This window comes from Hylaeus volcanicus, chromosome 1 (genome assembly GCF_026283585.1).
Source record: "Hylaeus volcanicus isolate JK05 chromosome 1, UHH_iyHylVolc1.0_haploid, whole genome shotgun sequence".
Classification (NCBI taxonomy): domain Eukaryota; kingdom Metazoa; phylum Arthropoda; class Insecta; order Hymenoptera; family Colletidae; genus Hylaeus; species Hylaeus volcanicus.
Genome location: NC_071976.1, coordinates 23,978,672 through 23,994,047, shown reverse-complemented (window position 1 = coordinate 23,994,047; position 15,376 = coordinate 23,978,672). Strand labels below are relative to the sequence as shown.

At 43.1% G+C, this 15,376-nt stretch overlaps 2 protein-coding genes across 5 annotated transcripts; both read left to right on the top strand.

Annotated features, from left to right (window-relative positions):
* Positions 1–432: 432 nt before the first annotated feature.
* On the top strand, positions 433–6,158 carry LOC128874393 (DNA damage-regulated autophagy modulator protein 1-like). 4 transcript variants are annotated; one of them, XM_054119155.1, is made up of 7 exons: positions 433–694; positions 1,814–2,164; positions 3,241–3,362; positions 3,971–4,197; positions 5,033–5,171; positions 5,244–5,395; positions 6,017–6,158. In XM_054119155.1, exons 2-7 carry the CDS (start codon positions 2,082–2,084, stop codon positions 6,116–6,118), a joined length of 825 nt encoding a protein of 274 aa, XP_053975130.1. In that variant the 5' UTR covers positions 433–694; positions 1,814–2,081; the 3' UTR covers positions 6,119–6,158. The 4 variants fall into 4 exon arrangements, with proteins under 4 accessions (XP_053975130.1, XP_053975158.1, XP_053975148.1 ...); XM_054119183.1 differs by having other exon boundaries at positions 5,033–5,175; XM_054119173.1 differs by lacking the exon at positions 433–694 and adding an exon at positions 735–1,092.
* Positions 6,159–6,451: 293 nt separating this feature from the next.
* LOC128885014 (uncharacterized) lies at positions 6,452–8,386 on the top strand. Its single transcript, XM_054138752.1, has one exon. It carries the CDS (start codon positions 6,452–6,454, stop codon positions 8,384–8,386), a length of 1,935 nt encoding a protein of 644 aa, XP_053994727.1.
* The last annotated feature ends 6,990 nt before the right edge of the window (positions 8,387–15,376 follow it).

Genomic DNA, 15,376 nt, shown 5'->3' with positions numbered 1-15,376 from the left:
ATATAATTCCACTCAAGAGTTCTAGAAAGACTCTTCCTCGCGTCCGTCATCGAGAAACGAAGCCTGTTGTCCGCGTCACGTTCGACAAACGTGTTCAAGAACTTGCAAGCCCTCGATGCATTCGATTCCGACGCTCAGCGCCTAGACTCCAAAAGAAAAATCAAGAAGAAGATCGCATAGTTCGTCGCAAGACCGCTGGCATCTGTTGTGACCAGACAGCAGCGATTATCCGCTCAAGGTGCGCCAACGTCGATAAACTTAGCGTGTACACACACGTCGAGACGCAATTCGCGGGAATTACCGGGTTAAACGTTTCTCGGTGAACGTCGCGTCGGTTAGTTGTTACTGCGACGTCGGCGCCAGTCTCTAGCGCAGATGCCGAGAGCGCCGTTCTCATCGATCGCCCATCGTCGGCCATAACCTCTGCGATTCCGTTGGCTCGCCACCCTGTCCCTTGACAAATCAGCTTCTAAAATACCAACGAAGTAAATTCCCAACGCTGGACCTAATCGTGCTCTTTAATTATCGCGAGTTGTTCGCTGAAACTCGTCGTCTACAACGCGCAGATCGCCAGGGAGTTGTCAACGGCCCCTGGAAGACCCTCAACCGTGTGCAACCCCTCGTAGAGAGGCTCCAGTTTCGAGGAAGGCTGACCGGAGGACATCCCTGGCGACTCGAGGCAGGTGCAACAAAGGTAGATGGATTCTTACGATTGCTGACAGTCAGGTGTACTGGGTGCCAGTTGCTAGACTGGGTTGTGTGTTCGGGGATTCCCAGCAGGGGTTTCCTTCATTTCCGTTGCCAACGCCCGCGTGAGAACGTTCGCACGCGGCGTGTTCTGCACGCGTCGCGGTGTTTGTTAGTCGTCCACCGAGCCGTGGTGACTGTCGGATGCTCTAGATGTCTTGGAGAGCGGAGCTTCTAAGTGGGTTCAATTGCACGTGATTAGGAGTATGTACGAGGAAATGGAGGGTAATTTTTGACGGCTGGATGGTAGAACACGTGCCTTGAGGGAGATAAGCTGGGTCTGGGAAGGAAGGTAGAAAGGAGATGATGCAAAGTTGGTCTCGAAGATGGAGCTTTGTTAAGACGGTGAGTGGAGGTAGTGAATAGTCGCTGTGCCAAAAGAAGAGAAATTTATTTCGAAAGGTGAAGAATCAAAAACCAGGAACCTAGCTATTTAAAAGGTATGCTCAGGGTTCTGTATGATTCAGAACGTTGTCATCGTGAATATACGAACATGAAATTGTAGGAGCACACAAAATTTGTGTCAGAGTTTTGTATTAAAATCTATGCTCGAGAAAAAAATGCATTTCGAAGGGTGGATAACCGAGAATCTATGTAAGAGGTCTGTTTAAAATTGTGTCTCTGTTAGAATGCTATCAACGTAAACACAGTTGTATAAGAAAATTTGTGATCAACGTCAAAATTCATTTAGAAAGAATATATAATCGTGAGGGCTTGCAACTTGAGTTGCAATGAGCTTGCACCCAAAAGTATCAACATACCCACGTCTCTATCCACCTAACCTACCCAAACCTATCCCACCTCATCATGACTAGCCTAGATGACGAACCTCTTCCAAAATAATTATTTCCGTTTCCCAAAATTAGGGACCAAGTGGTCCCCCTCAAAAGGCTCGTCCTTCCAAAGCCCTCGAGGTGTAACTTCGTCGATAATTGCTGAATCACTCTTTTCAACAAGTCTCAGACGGAGAGACTGGTATAGAACGACACGGTTAAAAATAGCGTAGGCACGTTTAGACGTTACCCTACCCACGTGACACTTCGTCTTTGCCTTTTTTTCATGAAAGCTGTCTCGAAGAGGGACTTGATGGCAGTCGAACCGCAGTGCAGTCGCGAGTCTGGGCGTCGCAGCGGCTGATTCCCCGGGAGGAGGAAGCTGAATCAGAGGTTTCCGTGGCTGGTGTAACAGACGAGCATGAGTGGTCGTGGCTCGTGGACGCGTGCTTCGACGCGTGTGTCAACTCGATAGCGGCGTCGTCCGCGGACGTCGCCTTCTGACGTCATTGGTTCCGGCGGGAAAACCGTGGTCAAACGGAAACAAGCGCCGACAACAACATGGACAAGCACGATTTTGTGGTCAACCTCCATTACCTGCCCATCGTTCTGTTCGTCTCGTTGCCCGCTGTTTTTCTCCTCACGTGAGTATAACGATCGAGGAAAGATACGGTTAGCTGATAAAAACGTTGTGCAATACCATCTGCGATGGAGAAATTAAAGGGCGATAATTCGATAGCCTCGAGTCGAGGTATCACTTATCGCTTGATGGCGGATTTTATGCATTCGTGACATACGTTGACGTACAAAACTATATTTTTAGAAAAGTGCCAATATGCGTATGCGACATATGCGATAAGAGCATGCTGATATATAAAGTGTATGCAAAATACATTTTTTTAGAATAATGTAATAAGTTTAGTGATCAATTTTGAGTACTTGCACTCACTCTATATGCATACGTTTAGCATACATTATTACTATTATTACATTTGTATACGTCGTAAATGCGTAAAATCTGCTCTCTACCTGCCACGTTCCGATTCGCGATATCTACGTCTCTGTTTGTTTTAAATTCATTTAAATACTGCTGTCAAGAAGCATTGTATTCCGATCGGCCGTCTAATTATCTTACCCCACCTTTTCTCATTCGCGCATTCAATATGAGTTATTCTTCGCGGAAAATTTAGCTTGCTTATTGTGCGTCGAACTTGCATAAATGAATGTGTCACTCTGGCTCCATTGTTGAAAACATTCCGTGGACAAAACTACGCGGTCTATTAAAAGCTGCTCTACCGTGAGCGTACAATAACGAGAGTTATTACAGCACATGTTTTTGTAACGTGATAATCGAAGCTGGCAGGTGGGGGAAAAGTAATCGCGCAAGTAGTTCAGGAAGTAATTGAGCGTTCGCAAACACGTTATCGCGCAGGCAGATAAAATATTTAATTGGTTTCTGATAACACTTGGCTACAATTTGCTTATACGAAGTATGAAATTCAAGCTATAATTATTATTATTATTGGAGAAATTTACAAGTAATAATTTGACACTGTACCACGTGCACTAGTGCACTCGAACTCAGATAAAATGCAACTGCACTCTGCACTCTGTTGGAACTCACGTTTTTGCCAAACTTTCACAAAGCAGACAGCGTACATTTCTTACTGACCGTTGAATAATTCATTGGACCGTAAACATGTCCACTTCTATTTTCTAGTTACGTAATAGCGGTGCTGCTGGGCCACGTGGAGGCCGAGTTTCCCTACATATCGGACGCGGCCACCTATGCACCGGAGAGCTGCATTTTCGCCCAGTTTATCAACATGATCGCGATGCTCAGTGAGTGCACCAACTCGACGAATACATTTGAATTTTCTATGTTCCCTGGGCGGGAAAATCGATCGACAGTTTGCACGTGGTGCAGCGACCTCGATTCCGCTTTACAGAGCGTAAGCAAGAGCTTCGACCAAGTATAAATAGCTTTCGTGGAAGTAAAAAATCGCGTACGGAATCGTTTACGCGGATATTGGAAAAAGTGCTTGGTCGAAGCTAAATTCCTCTCGACTGATGGAAGAACATTAAAATACTAGAATCTATGTATGAGAAATCTTGTAATCGTTAGTGATTTGATGCATATTTAAACCTTGAACGTTAATCGTGAAATAATTATTCGTGCAGCTAGGAAGATGATACATTCTCATTTTTATTTCTTTATCTTTGTTGAATTCATTTTTGCACGACTTCTATCACTTTAAAAAAATTTATTTAACTCTTTCATATATTAATGTACACCCGAAGAAATGTGCATTTCTTTGTGGACAAACCTGAAGTATAACCTTTCCATGTTTATTTTAATTTGGTTTTCACAATTGTTTGAACTTGTGATATTTATTGTTAGTATGGTATCGATGTTTTTCATCGTTTTAAAAATGTTTTCACAATTTCAGTGTCGTTCGTGGTGTATATAAGGTACTCCCTGGTGAAAGAATGTTCGAGTACCTTCAGCTTGCAATCGTCGCTACCGAAGTGGAATCGTTGGGCACTAATTTTTGGCCTCGTGTCGACCTTTGGCCTATCCGTTGTCGCTAATTTTCAAGAGACCTCTGTCATCGTCGTGCACTTCATCGGCGCGCTTCTTTGTTTCGGTGGTGGCACTGCATATTTCTGGACGCAGGTATGTAAATGAAGAAAAAAAAGAACGTCACGATACAAATTATTGAAGTACAATGAATCAATAATGAATTTTTAAACACGATTTAATTCGATAGAAATGTAATAATAATTCTATAGAAATGTAATAATAATTCGATAGAAATGTAATTCAATAAAAATGAAATAATTTAATGGACTTCGTTCGATAAGAATGTAAACAGAAAATGATTACGACTACAAGATTTTGCTTTCAACTCGAAGATGTTATTGAAATTCCTATCGTTCTTGACAAAGAAACGGAAACCAGAAGGTTGAAGAGGCCATGAAAGAAACACTAACATCGCGTAACTAGATTATGACAAACTAATTACGATTAGTTCCCGCAGGCTTGCGTAACTTCCTGGAAAGCTGAACGATTCGCTTACTCACCACTGTCTGTCGAGATACAGAGTCTTTCTTTTAGTCTATAACTCGAAAATCCACACCTTCACTGATTAAATCAGTGCATGTGTACTGGAATATTCGGATTCATGAAACGTTCGCATTCAATAGTGGAAGTATACTTCCATTGCACATTCGTATTATATAATCATTCTTAGTCAATATTTTAAAATCTGAAGATTCATATACACAATAAGGACGAAGTGAATCTGTAATGCATGAAATTTCAATCATTCTAGATTTTGAAAAATAGAGTATAATTTATAACAATTTTTTAATTACGAAATGATTTCTCATCGCGAATAAATTAAAAAATTGTACCAAATAATGTAACACTTTGAAACAATCAAGAAAACTAGTGAACAATTTACTTTCTTCATCTACTGAAACAAATACGTTTATACATATTTTTGCAGGCCGTGTGTTCATTCTACTTGCACCCACTCGGGTGTTCCTTGAGACTCGCTCACCTTCGAACAGCGTTGTCCATCTTCTGCACCATTTGCTTCTTCGTCACCCTCATCACGGGCGTGCTGTCGCGCTTGGCCTATAAGGGTTGGTTCGTTGCCTTTCCCTGTCCGATCTTAGCCTCTCGTCTTCGTCTATTAACCACCTTACTCTGTTTAGGAACGAATCCCCGGAAGTGGTACAAGGGAGACGGTGGCTGGGAATTGCACGTGGCCAGCACAGTAACGGAATGGATCTGCGCGGCGGCATTCTGCGTCTACATTTTGACGTTCACTGACGAGTTCAGGGACATCAGGATTAGCCATCCGAGGGTAAATTTATTTCTCTGGTCCTGGAGACTTTATCTTTTAGAGAAATTCCATCTTGAATCATCAAAGTCATTACATGTATCGAAGCACTTGGTTACGAAGCATGTCACTTCTTAACCCCGTTCACTGCCAACCAAATTCAGAGAATTGGAGAGTTTATTTTAAAGAAAATATGTTGCTTATTATTATTGTTTATTTATTATTATAATAGCATTGAATCGATATTTTTCATTGGTTCAAATATGGTGTCACGGTTTCAGTGTCTCTAACTAAAAATCAATGAAAATACAAACTACCCCTGCTTATTGAAACCCTTCGAGTTGAATTAATCGGCAGTACAATTCGCGTGTAGACGACCTAATAGTTTCCGAAATATTGGTCCACATAAGTTTTGTCCCGCTAGATCGCTGAAATATCATACTGTACGTCTTCTTCTTTATTTGCTGTGGTTCTCTACCTTCATCGCATTTCCCCTCCACTTTTCCAGTTGTGTAACGGGACATATTTATTCTGTTACTACCCACCCATTTCATCACCACACATCATTTTTCACCATATAACGTGACACGAATTTCGGCTGTTCGAAAATAAAAAGATTATCAATCTTAAAAACAATTTGTCCAGGTTGTCTGCAACCCCAACCGCGCGAGAGTGGACAACGAGGCATTGAACGAGAGCCAGGACTCCCCGATGGGCCAGGATCGCGAGTCCCCGACGATCACCTGATCGCTCATTGGCAGAGGCGCCGGTGGTTACGTCAACCTCCTCTCACACTCCCCGGTGAACACGCCGTGTCCCGGCTACAGGTACCGTGAATCCCGAGAAGCTCTACTGGACGAAGTGGCACCCTTGGTGGCGACAACGCCTCCGGCTACCTGCGACGTCGAGAGGAGAACCGACGTCCTCTGCCCGGTGCAAGTACACACCCAGGACCCAACGATACCCGAACGACGACGACGACCACCGACCCAACAGGAGGACCCAGCGACCAATCAGGGAGAGAATAGCGCGAGGAACTGGATCGATCTCGACGAGAACGTCCTGGACGGCTACATACTCATGAACGACTCGTGCATGGAAGCTGGAGTAGCTCCTGACGAGAGCCAAGAACTCCCTTTTCCTGAAGGGCCAGCGGACCAGTACGACGACGATGACGCCGACAGTCACGGAAAAGAGTCTTCGATCAATGGTAGAATCAGACGAGCAATCTATGAAATACCCATGGAAGAGGCCGACTTCAACACCACCTACCCGATGGCCAACAGCCATGGCAACGCCTATCAAGAGTCCAGCAGCCACAGCAGGTACAGTGAATTATATTCCGAACTCGCTGTCCGAAACTACTTGGACGCGAATCGAGACGACGCGATGAACTACTCGGTGGCGAACAGCCACGGCGACCACAGCGTCTCCTCCGAGAACAGGGAGAGAAGCATCAGAGAGAACACGGAGACTGACCAGCAGAACTGGGACAGACAGTACATCAACTACGAGGTAGCAAATAGTCATAGCAACTACAGGGTGTACTACGATAGCCAGACGCAGCCGTCCGGCTGGCCAATTGAATCCTGGAACGAGCAACTGCAACGCAATCCTTGCGTGGCGGAGGATAAGAAACAGAAGTCAGCGAACACTAGTAACGTAGACGTTAACACCTCGAGGAACAGGCCAGAGAGGTCTGAAAGCGAACCTTGCAGCGAGCCAGGCTGCGATATAGAGCAGTGCTTGGTTCAGATCGAGGAGAGCCTCATGAACATCGAGCAGAATCTGCTGCACGTGCAGGACCTGGATATACCTGAGCTGAGGAACCTTTTGTATAAGAGTCCCAGCATCGAGAAGAGCCTCTTCGAGGTGCAGGACCTCCTCTACGCCGATGGCATCGTCCCAGCGATAAAGAAGCGGAAGTCCCTGTCCCTCGAGTCCGAGGAAGAGAACGAAGACGAGGACGACGAGGAGGAAGAGGAAGAGGAAGAGGTCTGCGTATATCGCAACCTAACTGTGAAAGACAACGACGACGAAGACGGCGACGCTGGCGCTGGGCCCTTCGACGCTTCCAACGAAGAGTCTTCCGACACTGCCAACGCGGAAGAGAGCAACCAATCGGGATCGGTGGACGATCACTCCAAGATCTTCCGCGAGGAGAACGCTAATTCCAATTACACCGAGAAGGCTATGAACTTCATCCCCAACAGTCTCAACAAGACCTTGCCTAGAAGAGTCCTTCTCGACGGAACCAAGGAGAACATCCGACTGTGTTCATCTGGTCCCGAAGAGCAGACCATCGTCGACTACAACTTAAACACCACCTGCGCCGAGAAGAAGCTCTTCTGTCGCGACAAGTGTCACAGTAGGACGAACTCCTTGGACGAGAACTCCGCGTTCCCCAACTTGGACTCGGGGGACAAGCACGAGACCGGGAAGAGCTCCCTGCAGAATTTGCTCTTCGAGCCTAGGAACGGGAATTCTTTAGACTTATCCGTGAAGGCTAGATCAGAGGAGATACTGCAGACTCCTAGGGAGAGGTTCTCCAAGGCACTGAATCGAAGAGGGATAGATGATAAACGCTGGACCATCGTGGAGGCGAAGACGGAAGACTTTCGACGGAAGATCGAGTCCATCGCCTCCCACAGACGCCTCACCGTGTCGGCTGGGAACGACCAAAGGAGAACCAAGGCTTCGAAGGAGGCCATGACGGAGAACGTGACCCGTTCACGAGAGAAATCGCCCGCCAGATCGAGACGGGGCGCGATCGCTGGAGATAGGTCTCAGGAGAAGGAGAAGGACAGTGGTAAAGCTTTCGACAAAAGGAAGAGGAAGAAGATATCAAGCAGAGGTCAAAGTTCCTCGGAGAATGCTCTCGTGCCTAGCAAACTGATCTCTCTCTCGCTGTCCATTCTCCTCGCGGCCTTGCTGCAAGCGGTCAGGTGCCTGACGGATCTGGTGGAGGACGCGTTCAGGTCCGTCAGCTACGACAGGAACGGCCTGTTGCAATGAAAGAACTCGTCAAGGGTTCTCGTCTGGTACGAGAACGTTTTCGAGGACACGGTAGCGTCCACGACAAGATATCGCGTAGAGAATTGAAGGGTTATGCCAGATTAGTGGATATAGAAAGACAGGTCATCTTCGTGAATTTTTTGTGAGTATACTAGGCATCCGATTGGAATGAATCTTATTTTTTGGGTATGGAGCGGAGAAGGAGCTTACTAAAAGTATTTTTTGTGGAGGGAGGAGAATGATATCGGTCTTGAGTCTAGTGTTCAAAAATAAAAATACTCGTTTTCTTAATTTTTGAAGATAGAAGACTAATTACAAGGACATTCTCGTGTACGGAAGGATTTAATGACATTCAACGAATGATATACGATACTGAACATTTATATCGCACGATAATATTTACAATTCAAAAGACTATACAAATTACAGCATTCAATAAGGGACTGTTTCTTTAAAATAAGTTCGACGATATATCAGTTGTGCAAGGCTCTGGATCAATGATATTATTTTGAAAAAGTTTGGCCCACGTCTACTCTTGCATTCACTCCAAATTCCTTTTTATATTACTTTTAAGGGTCCAAGCTGCCATTGAACAAGTGACAATTTCGTTTACATTTCGCCCCGAAGATGGCATAACCCTGCAACGTTAGAGTACACTGTTAATAGTTACGTTTATTTTTCGTGGCACTTGAACACTTCATTACATACGCTTCTTCCAAACCAGGTTCCCGTTTAAGGTGACGCTCGAGATTCTTCCACGTGCTGACGAATAGTTTTATCGGTGTTAGCGGCTTAGACAGTTCTGAATGTGATTAACGTGTTACGGTGTCACGTGAAACCCAGCTGGAACGGACACGTCCAAGTCTGTATCGTAGACTTTAGCGATAACTATCCGACGTAGCGATCGTTTCCGTTTTATCGAACGAGCGAGATCCACTCTCGATACGACGCGTAATTGTCGTTAATACAGATTATAGTCGGCTCGATACGTTTCATCCCGCGATTCAACGTCATACCTACGATCCCTTACCCATAGATGTTGCGTGTGCGGTCGCTTAACTATGAAAAATGAAGGTACACGACACCTTGTTCACTCCGTCTTCGGTAGGGTCACCTTAAAAGGAACCTAGAACTGGTCTCGAAAGTCATGAACGGGAAGAGGGTCATCCTAATTCAGAGACTTCCGGTTACGAACCTATAATTTGCAACCATAAACGTCCAGAAGCTACAGCTGATGTCTGTGATAAACGCCATGCTTACGATCCACGGAATTATGTGTTTACACGGGACGTTGCTAAAATAAAATGAGAAGTTTATCGTAGTTATATACGGTTTTGTTGTTGTATTGTACAGTCATCGAGAAACTCTTGTCGAGCGAGTTGGAACGGTGTTACGCGAGCAACGAAAGGAACAACCGAGACGATAAACGTCCAGAGTCTATCGGAAGAGGGTTGCAATCGGAACTTTCTACGAGCTTCCACTTCGGAAGGCGTTTACGGATCGCTAGACGGGTATTTGGCAGAAAAGTTGAGGCAGCGTGAAAAGAAAAAAGAAACGATAGTGCACGGTAATAGGAACGAAGAATGTCGTATGATAAGTCTTATCGATGGTGCAAAGTACACGGGCTAAGCACGTACGGTGTTTAGTATCGCGTACGTGCGTTCAAAAGTGCCTAAACTCGTCGCGTATCGATGGTACGCGAGGTGCAGTACATATTATCTAATTAATTAACTTAAAAACAAAAAAAAAAGAACTAACGATTTAACGCTACTTATGTCTACCTACGTAAGCCTCTTTTTTCAAAGGTGTAACGTTATTGAGAGGAAAAAATAAAGGAGAGCGGTACGAGCTGGCGAGAACGCTTAAAACTTTGAAAATGTTTGAATGTGAGTCACTTCAATTCAACCCCTACTGTGGCGAACCCAGAAGTTTATTTTCAATCTATTGAAATTTGATTATCCCATCAAAATTTAGGACAGAAATAAATGTAAAAGAGTCCCTCGATGAGAATGGTTCCAAGCCAAGGGTCTCCAAAATCATGATACACGTATGTATGTACAGTACGTGAGCGAAAAGTTTGCACCTGACGACGTCTGCACTTTGTGCCATTTTTTACAAATTCTGGATCGAAGGACTGTTTTATATCGTTAACTCTGCAGAAACTGTAGTTTGAGACTGTATAAAACCTACCTTTTAAACTCAAATTTCAAAAAACTGCTTAAATCAACGCGACACTTTTAAATGCATTCTTTTCGCGCACAAACTGTACATATACCTCTACGCGCGACTCCATGAATTTCAATGGAATTTTATAATCAAGTTTTACATTCACATCCCAAGAACTGGTTGAATTTTTAGCAAAATTGATGCATGGATAGTAACGGTTACTTTTTGTAGCTTTTTACTTTTATTAATATTCCTTATTTGCGAAACTATCTTTAATATCCCAAACAAATTCCAAAGATTAGAACTTTCTCTAATAATGTTTTAGAAAGTATTGCGACGTATTCGTCTTGCAGACGATTTTGCATTTCTGAGTGCGTCACTGAAATCCTCGCGTTTCAATCCTCTCCGTTCCCCCTTTCCCCGCGGTGAGAAACACAGAAGTTCAAACTTTGGATCAAAGGAGAACTAATAAGAAACTTCCTGGTCGGAACTGACGAGAATTTATTTTGATAAAGTTTATTCTCGTCCGTCTCGAGCTTGAACTCGTCGAGCTCCAAGAATGTAATCTTAATCCCCTTAAATGAAAAATCTCCAGGCTGAAATAAGAAACAGACTTATCTGCGTACTCGCGGTCGGATCAAAGAACGGATTACTTTTTGCTGCCGTTAAATCTTTCCTTCTGTCCAAACCATTTGGGCTTGGAGAATTTTTTAACAGGGACAACTGAGAGATTCTAGGCAATATTGCGGGGTGTGTTTTTGAAAATTAGTAGTTGACTTGTTACTAGAAAAATTGATCAATGCTTCATTTAAAATGTAGCGAGGGTTACATATTTTTTGTTGCAATAAGGAACTGATTACGCATTCATTATTTGTTCCAATTGAAAAAAAATATTTTAAATAAATCTTGAAGAGGAATCAATTCTACATAGAAAAGCTCAAATAAACTCTTTTTCTATCTTATCTAATAAAGACAATTAAAAAATAAAAATTTGCATCAAAATCGTTGAATCTTCAAATGCTCTACTTCCATTATCAATCATTCTCCCTTTTAATTTCGACTAATTATATTGATCATCAAGCATCTTCTACTCTTTTCACCTGCCCTCGGACAATTTTGATAATTTTTCTAGCTGAACCAAACGATGCTCGACACGAACGGGAACTATCTGTCGGTTAGTTATTTTCCCAGCACGAGATCATTGAAAAAGCTCGCGTTAGAGCACAGCTCGCATCCTGAGAGGTGGAGGGACGTGGACGGTATCGATCGATGCTTCACGCTCATCGCGTGTGACAACGGAGGTCGCCTGGGCCGCTACAGGAGCATCGAACACCCCTAACTTCCAAACCCTTCCGCGCCTCGCTATCCGCTGAATCAAAACCGACCCTGGCCTCCGCGAGTCCACGGTCTTCCATGGTCGATTGCTTATCCTCGGGATGGCTAATTTTAACCAGCTGATAGTGACCGTTTCGAGCCCATCGCCACGTGAACAAGGATACCCTAAATATACCGCCAGCCGATCGATCATCCGCTCCGCAACTTCCTCCTGTCAGCGATTAATGGATGCCAGGGTAGCTTACGACCTTCGTATCTGGAACGTTGGTCCACAGCGTATCATTTTTTGGGCGCTCGATGTTGGTTGCGATTGGTAAGATCTGTTAGTTCTGACGAAGAAATTAGTGATATATTTATTTTCAATCACGAATGTACTATCCATCGCTTTCTATGTTCCTCATCTTTCAGTTAATTTCTCAATTCTATATTCATAAAATATTAGAGATGGTGAATTTAACAAGAAAGCTCATACAAAGCCGAGTTTTGACCTTTGAATTCTTCAAGTTTGATCTACGACTCTGTGTTTGCCTCTTTTAAACTCACTTTAACCCAGTGAATATATTTAGACTGAATTTAAAATGAACATCATTTGCGCTGCGGCAAATACCTTCTTATCTGGCCCTTTGATCTCCAAACCAATCCTGGTTTAATACAATTCATTTCTAAAAGAGGGAAACGAATAGAATTCAAACAGAGAACAGTGAAAGGGGTTAGAACTCCTTCATGAATGATCCAGGACCAGTCGCGCAAGAGAAGCGATACATTGGCAATTCCGAGGTTAATGGATCCCCGGGGTACGACAAGAAGATGAAAGAAACGCTCGTCGCGGCGATCGCGTTCGATTTGTCCACGGTCGCTTCATATTCATGCCTGGGCCAGACGCCGGTAGAATTTTCAATTAAGATCGCGAGCACCTCTCCACGCGACCGGAACACACTCGGAATACATTAAAATCCAGCTGCGATGTAGACACTGGGATGGGAGCGAAGCTCTCCGCGAGCTTTACGGCGGCCCCTCGAACGGTTTACGGAGCTCTCGAACCCGCGTCGCTTCATCTCGCGCGGATATTGGCCGCGCGGCCAGGGCTGTCCGTAACACGGCCCGATATTGCCGTCCCATACGTATATTTATTGCGCCACGCTGAATCAGGACGGATGATATTCTTAGGGCTCGAGCTCCCCGCGGAATATCAATCGTTCAGAGAACGAAACGGGCCTCCTCGGTTTTTTACGAGCTCACCACCCCGAGAGGCATTAAAAGCACATTTATGGGAGGGAGATAGTCTCACGGAGCGTGACGGTCGGGAGTTCGCGATGGAAATTACGGCATACTTAACACTTTTTGCCGTGTCTCGTTTATGTGAAGCACTGATTCTCAACGAGGCCGATCTTGCCCATTCGTGATAAACATCACCGTCAATGATCACCGATGATTGACTCCTTAAAGTGGAAGGTTGTATACCTGCTTTTGGAGGGGGTGAGAGATGGACATTTCTGGAGGCGAATCAGAAATATTATAATGTGAATATTGAAGGGGACGAATTTAGGATCGGAGCTAATGAGTGAGTGTTTAGACCAAAATGGTTGAGAAACACTGATGTAAAGACACAGAGAATTTGTGTTTTAATAAAGTTTCTTATAAGAGAAAGTAATCAATAGTATGGGTTCAAACTCGATGATAATTTCTTTTTTTAATCATTGAAAAGGAACTGGACCGAACAGGAATGGATTTTTATTGGAACACTTCATAGAAGGTCAATTTAATTTCATGCTTTTGTATTAAAAATTCTTTTCTTTGTGCCATGCAAAATTACACTTACTACCGACTGGTCTTGATAGTATAATCGATCGAATCAAGTTAGAAATACATTGCAATTGTCTTATTTATTTTCATCGCATAATGAAAATATAATTTCAATCAAAATCAAATTCCAAAAATATCATAAATCATATGAACTAAAGAGAATCATCTACATTTGTATCCGATATAGTTTATTGAATCGAGAAGTTAGAAGGAAGAAATTGCAGTGAAATTAGTGAATGTAAAACGTTCAGTGACGTAATATATATATATACCGTGGATGAAAATCGACGCTGTGGATAAGTCATGGCCGTTGAAACGCCGACGGGTCTTTTTCGACGCGAGTGCCAGGCTCGAGGGTACAACCGTTGCTGAGAGTGCTGGGAGTGCCTGCGCTACTAGAACTCGATTCTCTCTATGTACTGCCAAGGGAAGTTGTTTCGGCCACGGCGCAACTAGGTTTCCCCAGTAATCACGCGGAAATAACGCGCAGCAGAGATGGGAGACATTTTATTCCAATAATAGATGACGAATAAGAAGAGTATTATTGATTTATCGAGGGCGAGTATAAATGTATGACTTTCCAGCAAAACTATTATAATTGAGGCATGGATGGAAGGTACCCAAAAACCATGTATTTACTGAATGTTTCATTTAATTATTATTTAAAAGCGTAGAAGAATTCTTTTTGATCTCTTAAAAAGTGATAGTAAAATGAACTTAATATCTGTAAAATTATTACTATTTATTATAGTTGCTTCGCAAGGAGTTTTTGACCGAATAGTTTCATACTATCACTGACGTATTTCTTATTAATTGTTCTTCACATATAAACCTACGTTTGTCAATTATTTGTCGTTACGAAAGTACGTAGATTAATGTTTAATTTTATTTATTGTTAGAGAATAACGTAGTCACTCGATTACTTGAAATGTTGCAGTGAAAAGAAACAACTTCGCAAAGAATCGTACAGCTCTTATCTACGAATTGCAGGCTTTTCAATCGCGTCCAATATGGCACTGGGGATTTGGAGCATCGGTGAGTTAGTTTTTCACTCGAACTCGAGCATTTGGAGCAACGTTATTTCATTATCTCATTATGGACAGTCACACGAAATTCGATAATTTATAGCAAACAAAGATCTGATTACACTTCCTTTTATAATACAAAATATCACGAAAAATGATCATAACTTAAGGTGCTGAATTACAGTTGTTCATCAAATGCGATGAAATTGTCTTGTAAATATTTACTGACGATAAATTACAACTGGAGTGCTTGAGCATCCATTATAAGATGGCCAGCATGCGCAAATGAATGGGATATTGACCGATCTTGATAAGTCGTTGAACTCGGCTTAAATGTACCTGCCATCCTGCGATGTAACGAGTACTCATTCTCATTTAAAACAACTTCGTCCTCCCTGAGAACGAATGATTTTTTCAAGTCCCCATAATAAATTACTACTTATGTAATAACAGATCTAACAACGTCTACTAATTTTTAATGAAAAGGAATTTAAATGCTACCATAGGTGATATTTTTCACAAGATCCTTAAGCCCCTTTTGGAAAACCCATTATTTACCTAATACGTACCAATATCAGCCGAGGTAGGAGCGATAGCATGCTAAGTATTCGAATAATGCAATAAATAGTTCCACTACTGTTTATGCAAACCACTTGATCGA

Bases quoted from the DNA above. Each gene is read 5' to 3' on its own strand.
- LOC128874393 (XM_054119155.1), top strand. From the start codon at position 2,082: ATGGACAAGCACGATTTTGTGGTCAACCTCCATTACCTGCCCATCGTT. The intron at 5,172-5,243 runs GTTGGTTCGTTG...TACTCTGTTTAG, and splicing joins GTCGCGCTTGGCCTATAAGG to GAACGAATCCCCGGAAGTGG. The intron at 5,396-6,016 runs GTAAATTTATTT...CAATTTGTCCAG, and splicing joins TCAGGATTAGCCATCCGAGG to GTTGTCTGCAACCCCAACCG.
- LOC128885014 (XM_054138752.1), top strand. From the start codon at position 6,452: ATGAACGACTCGTGCATGGAAGCTGGAGTAGCTCCTGACGAGAGCCAA.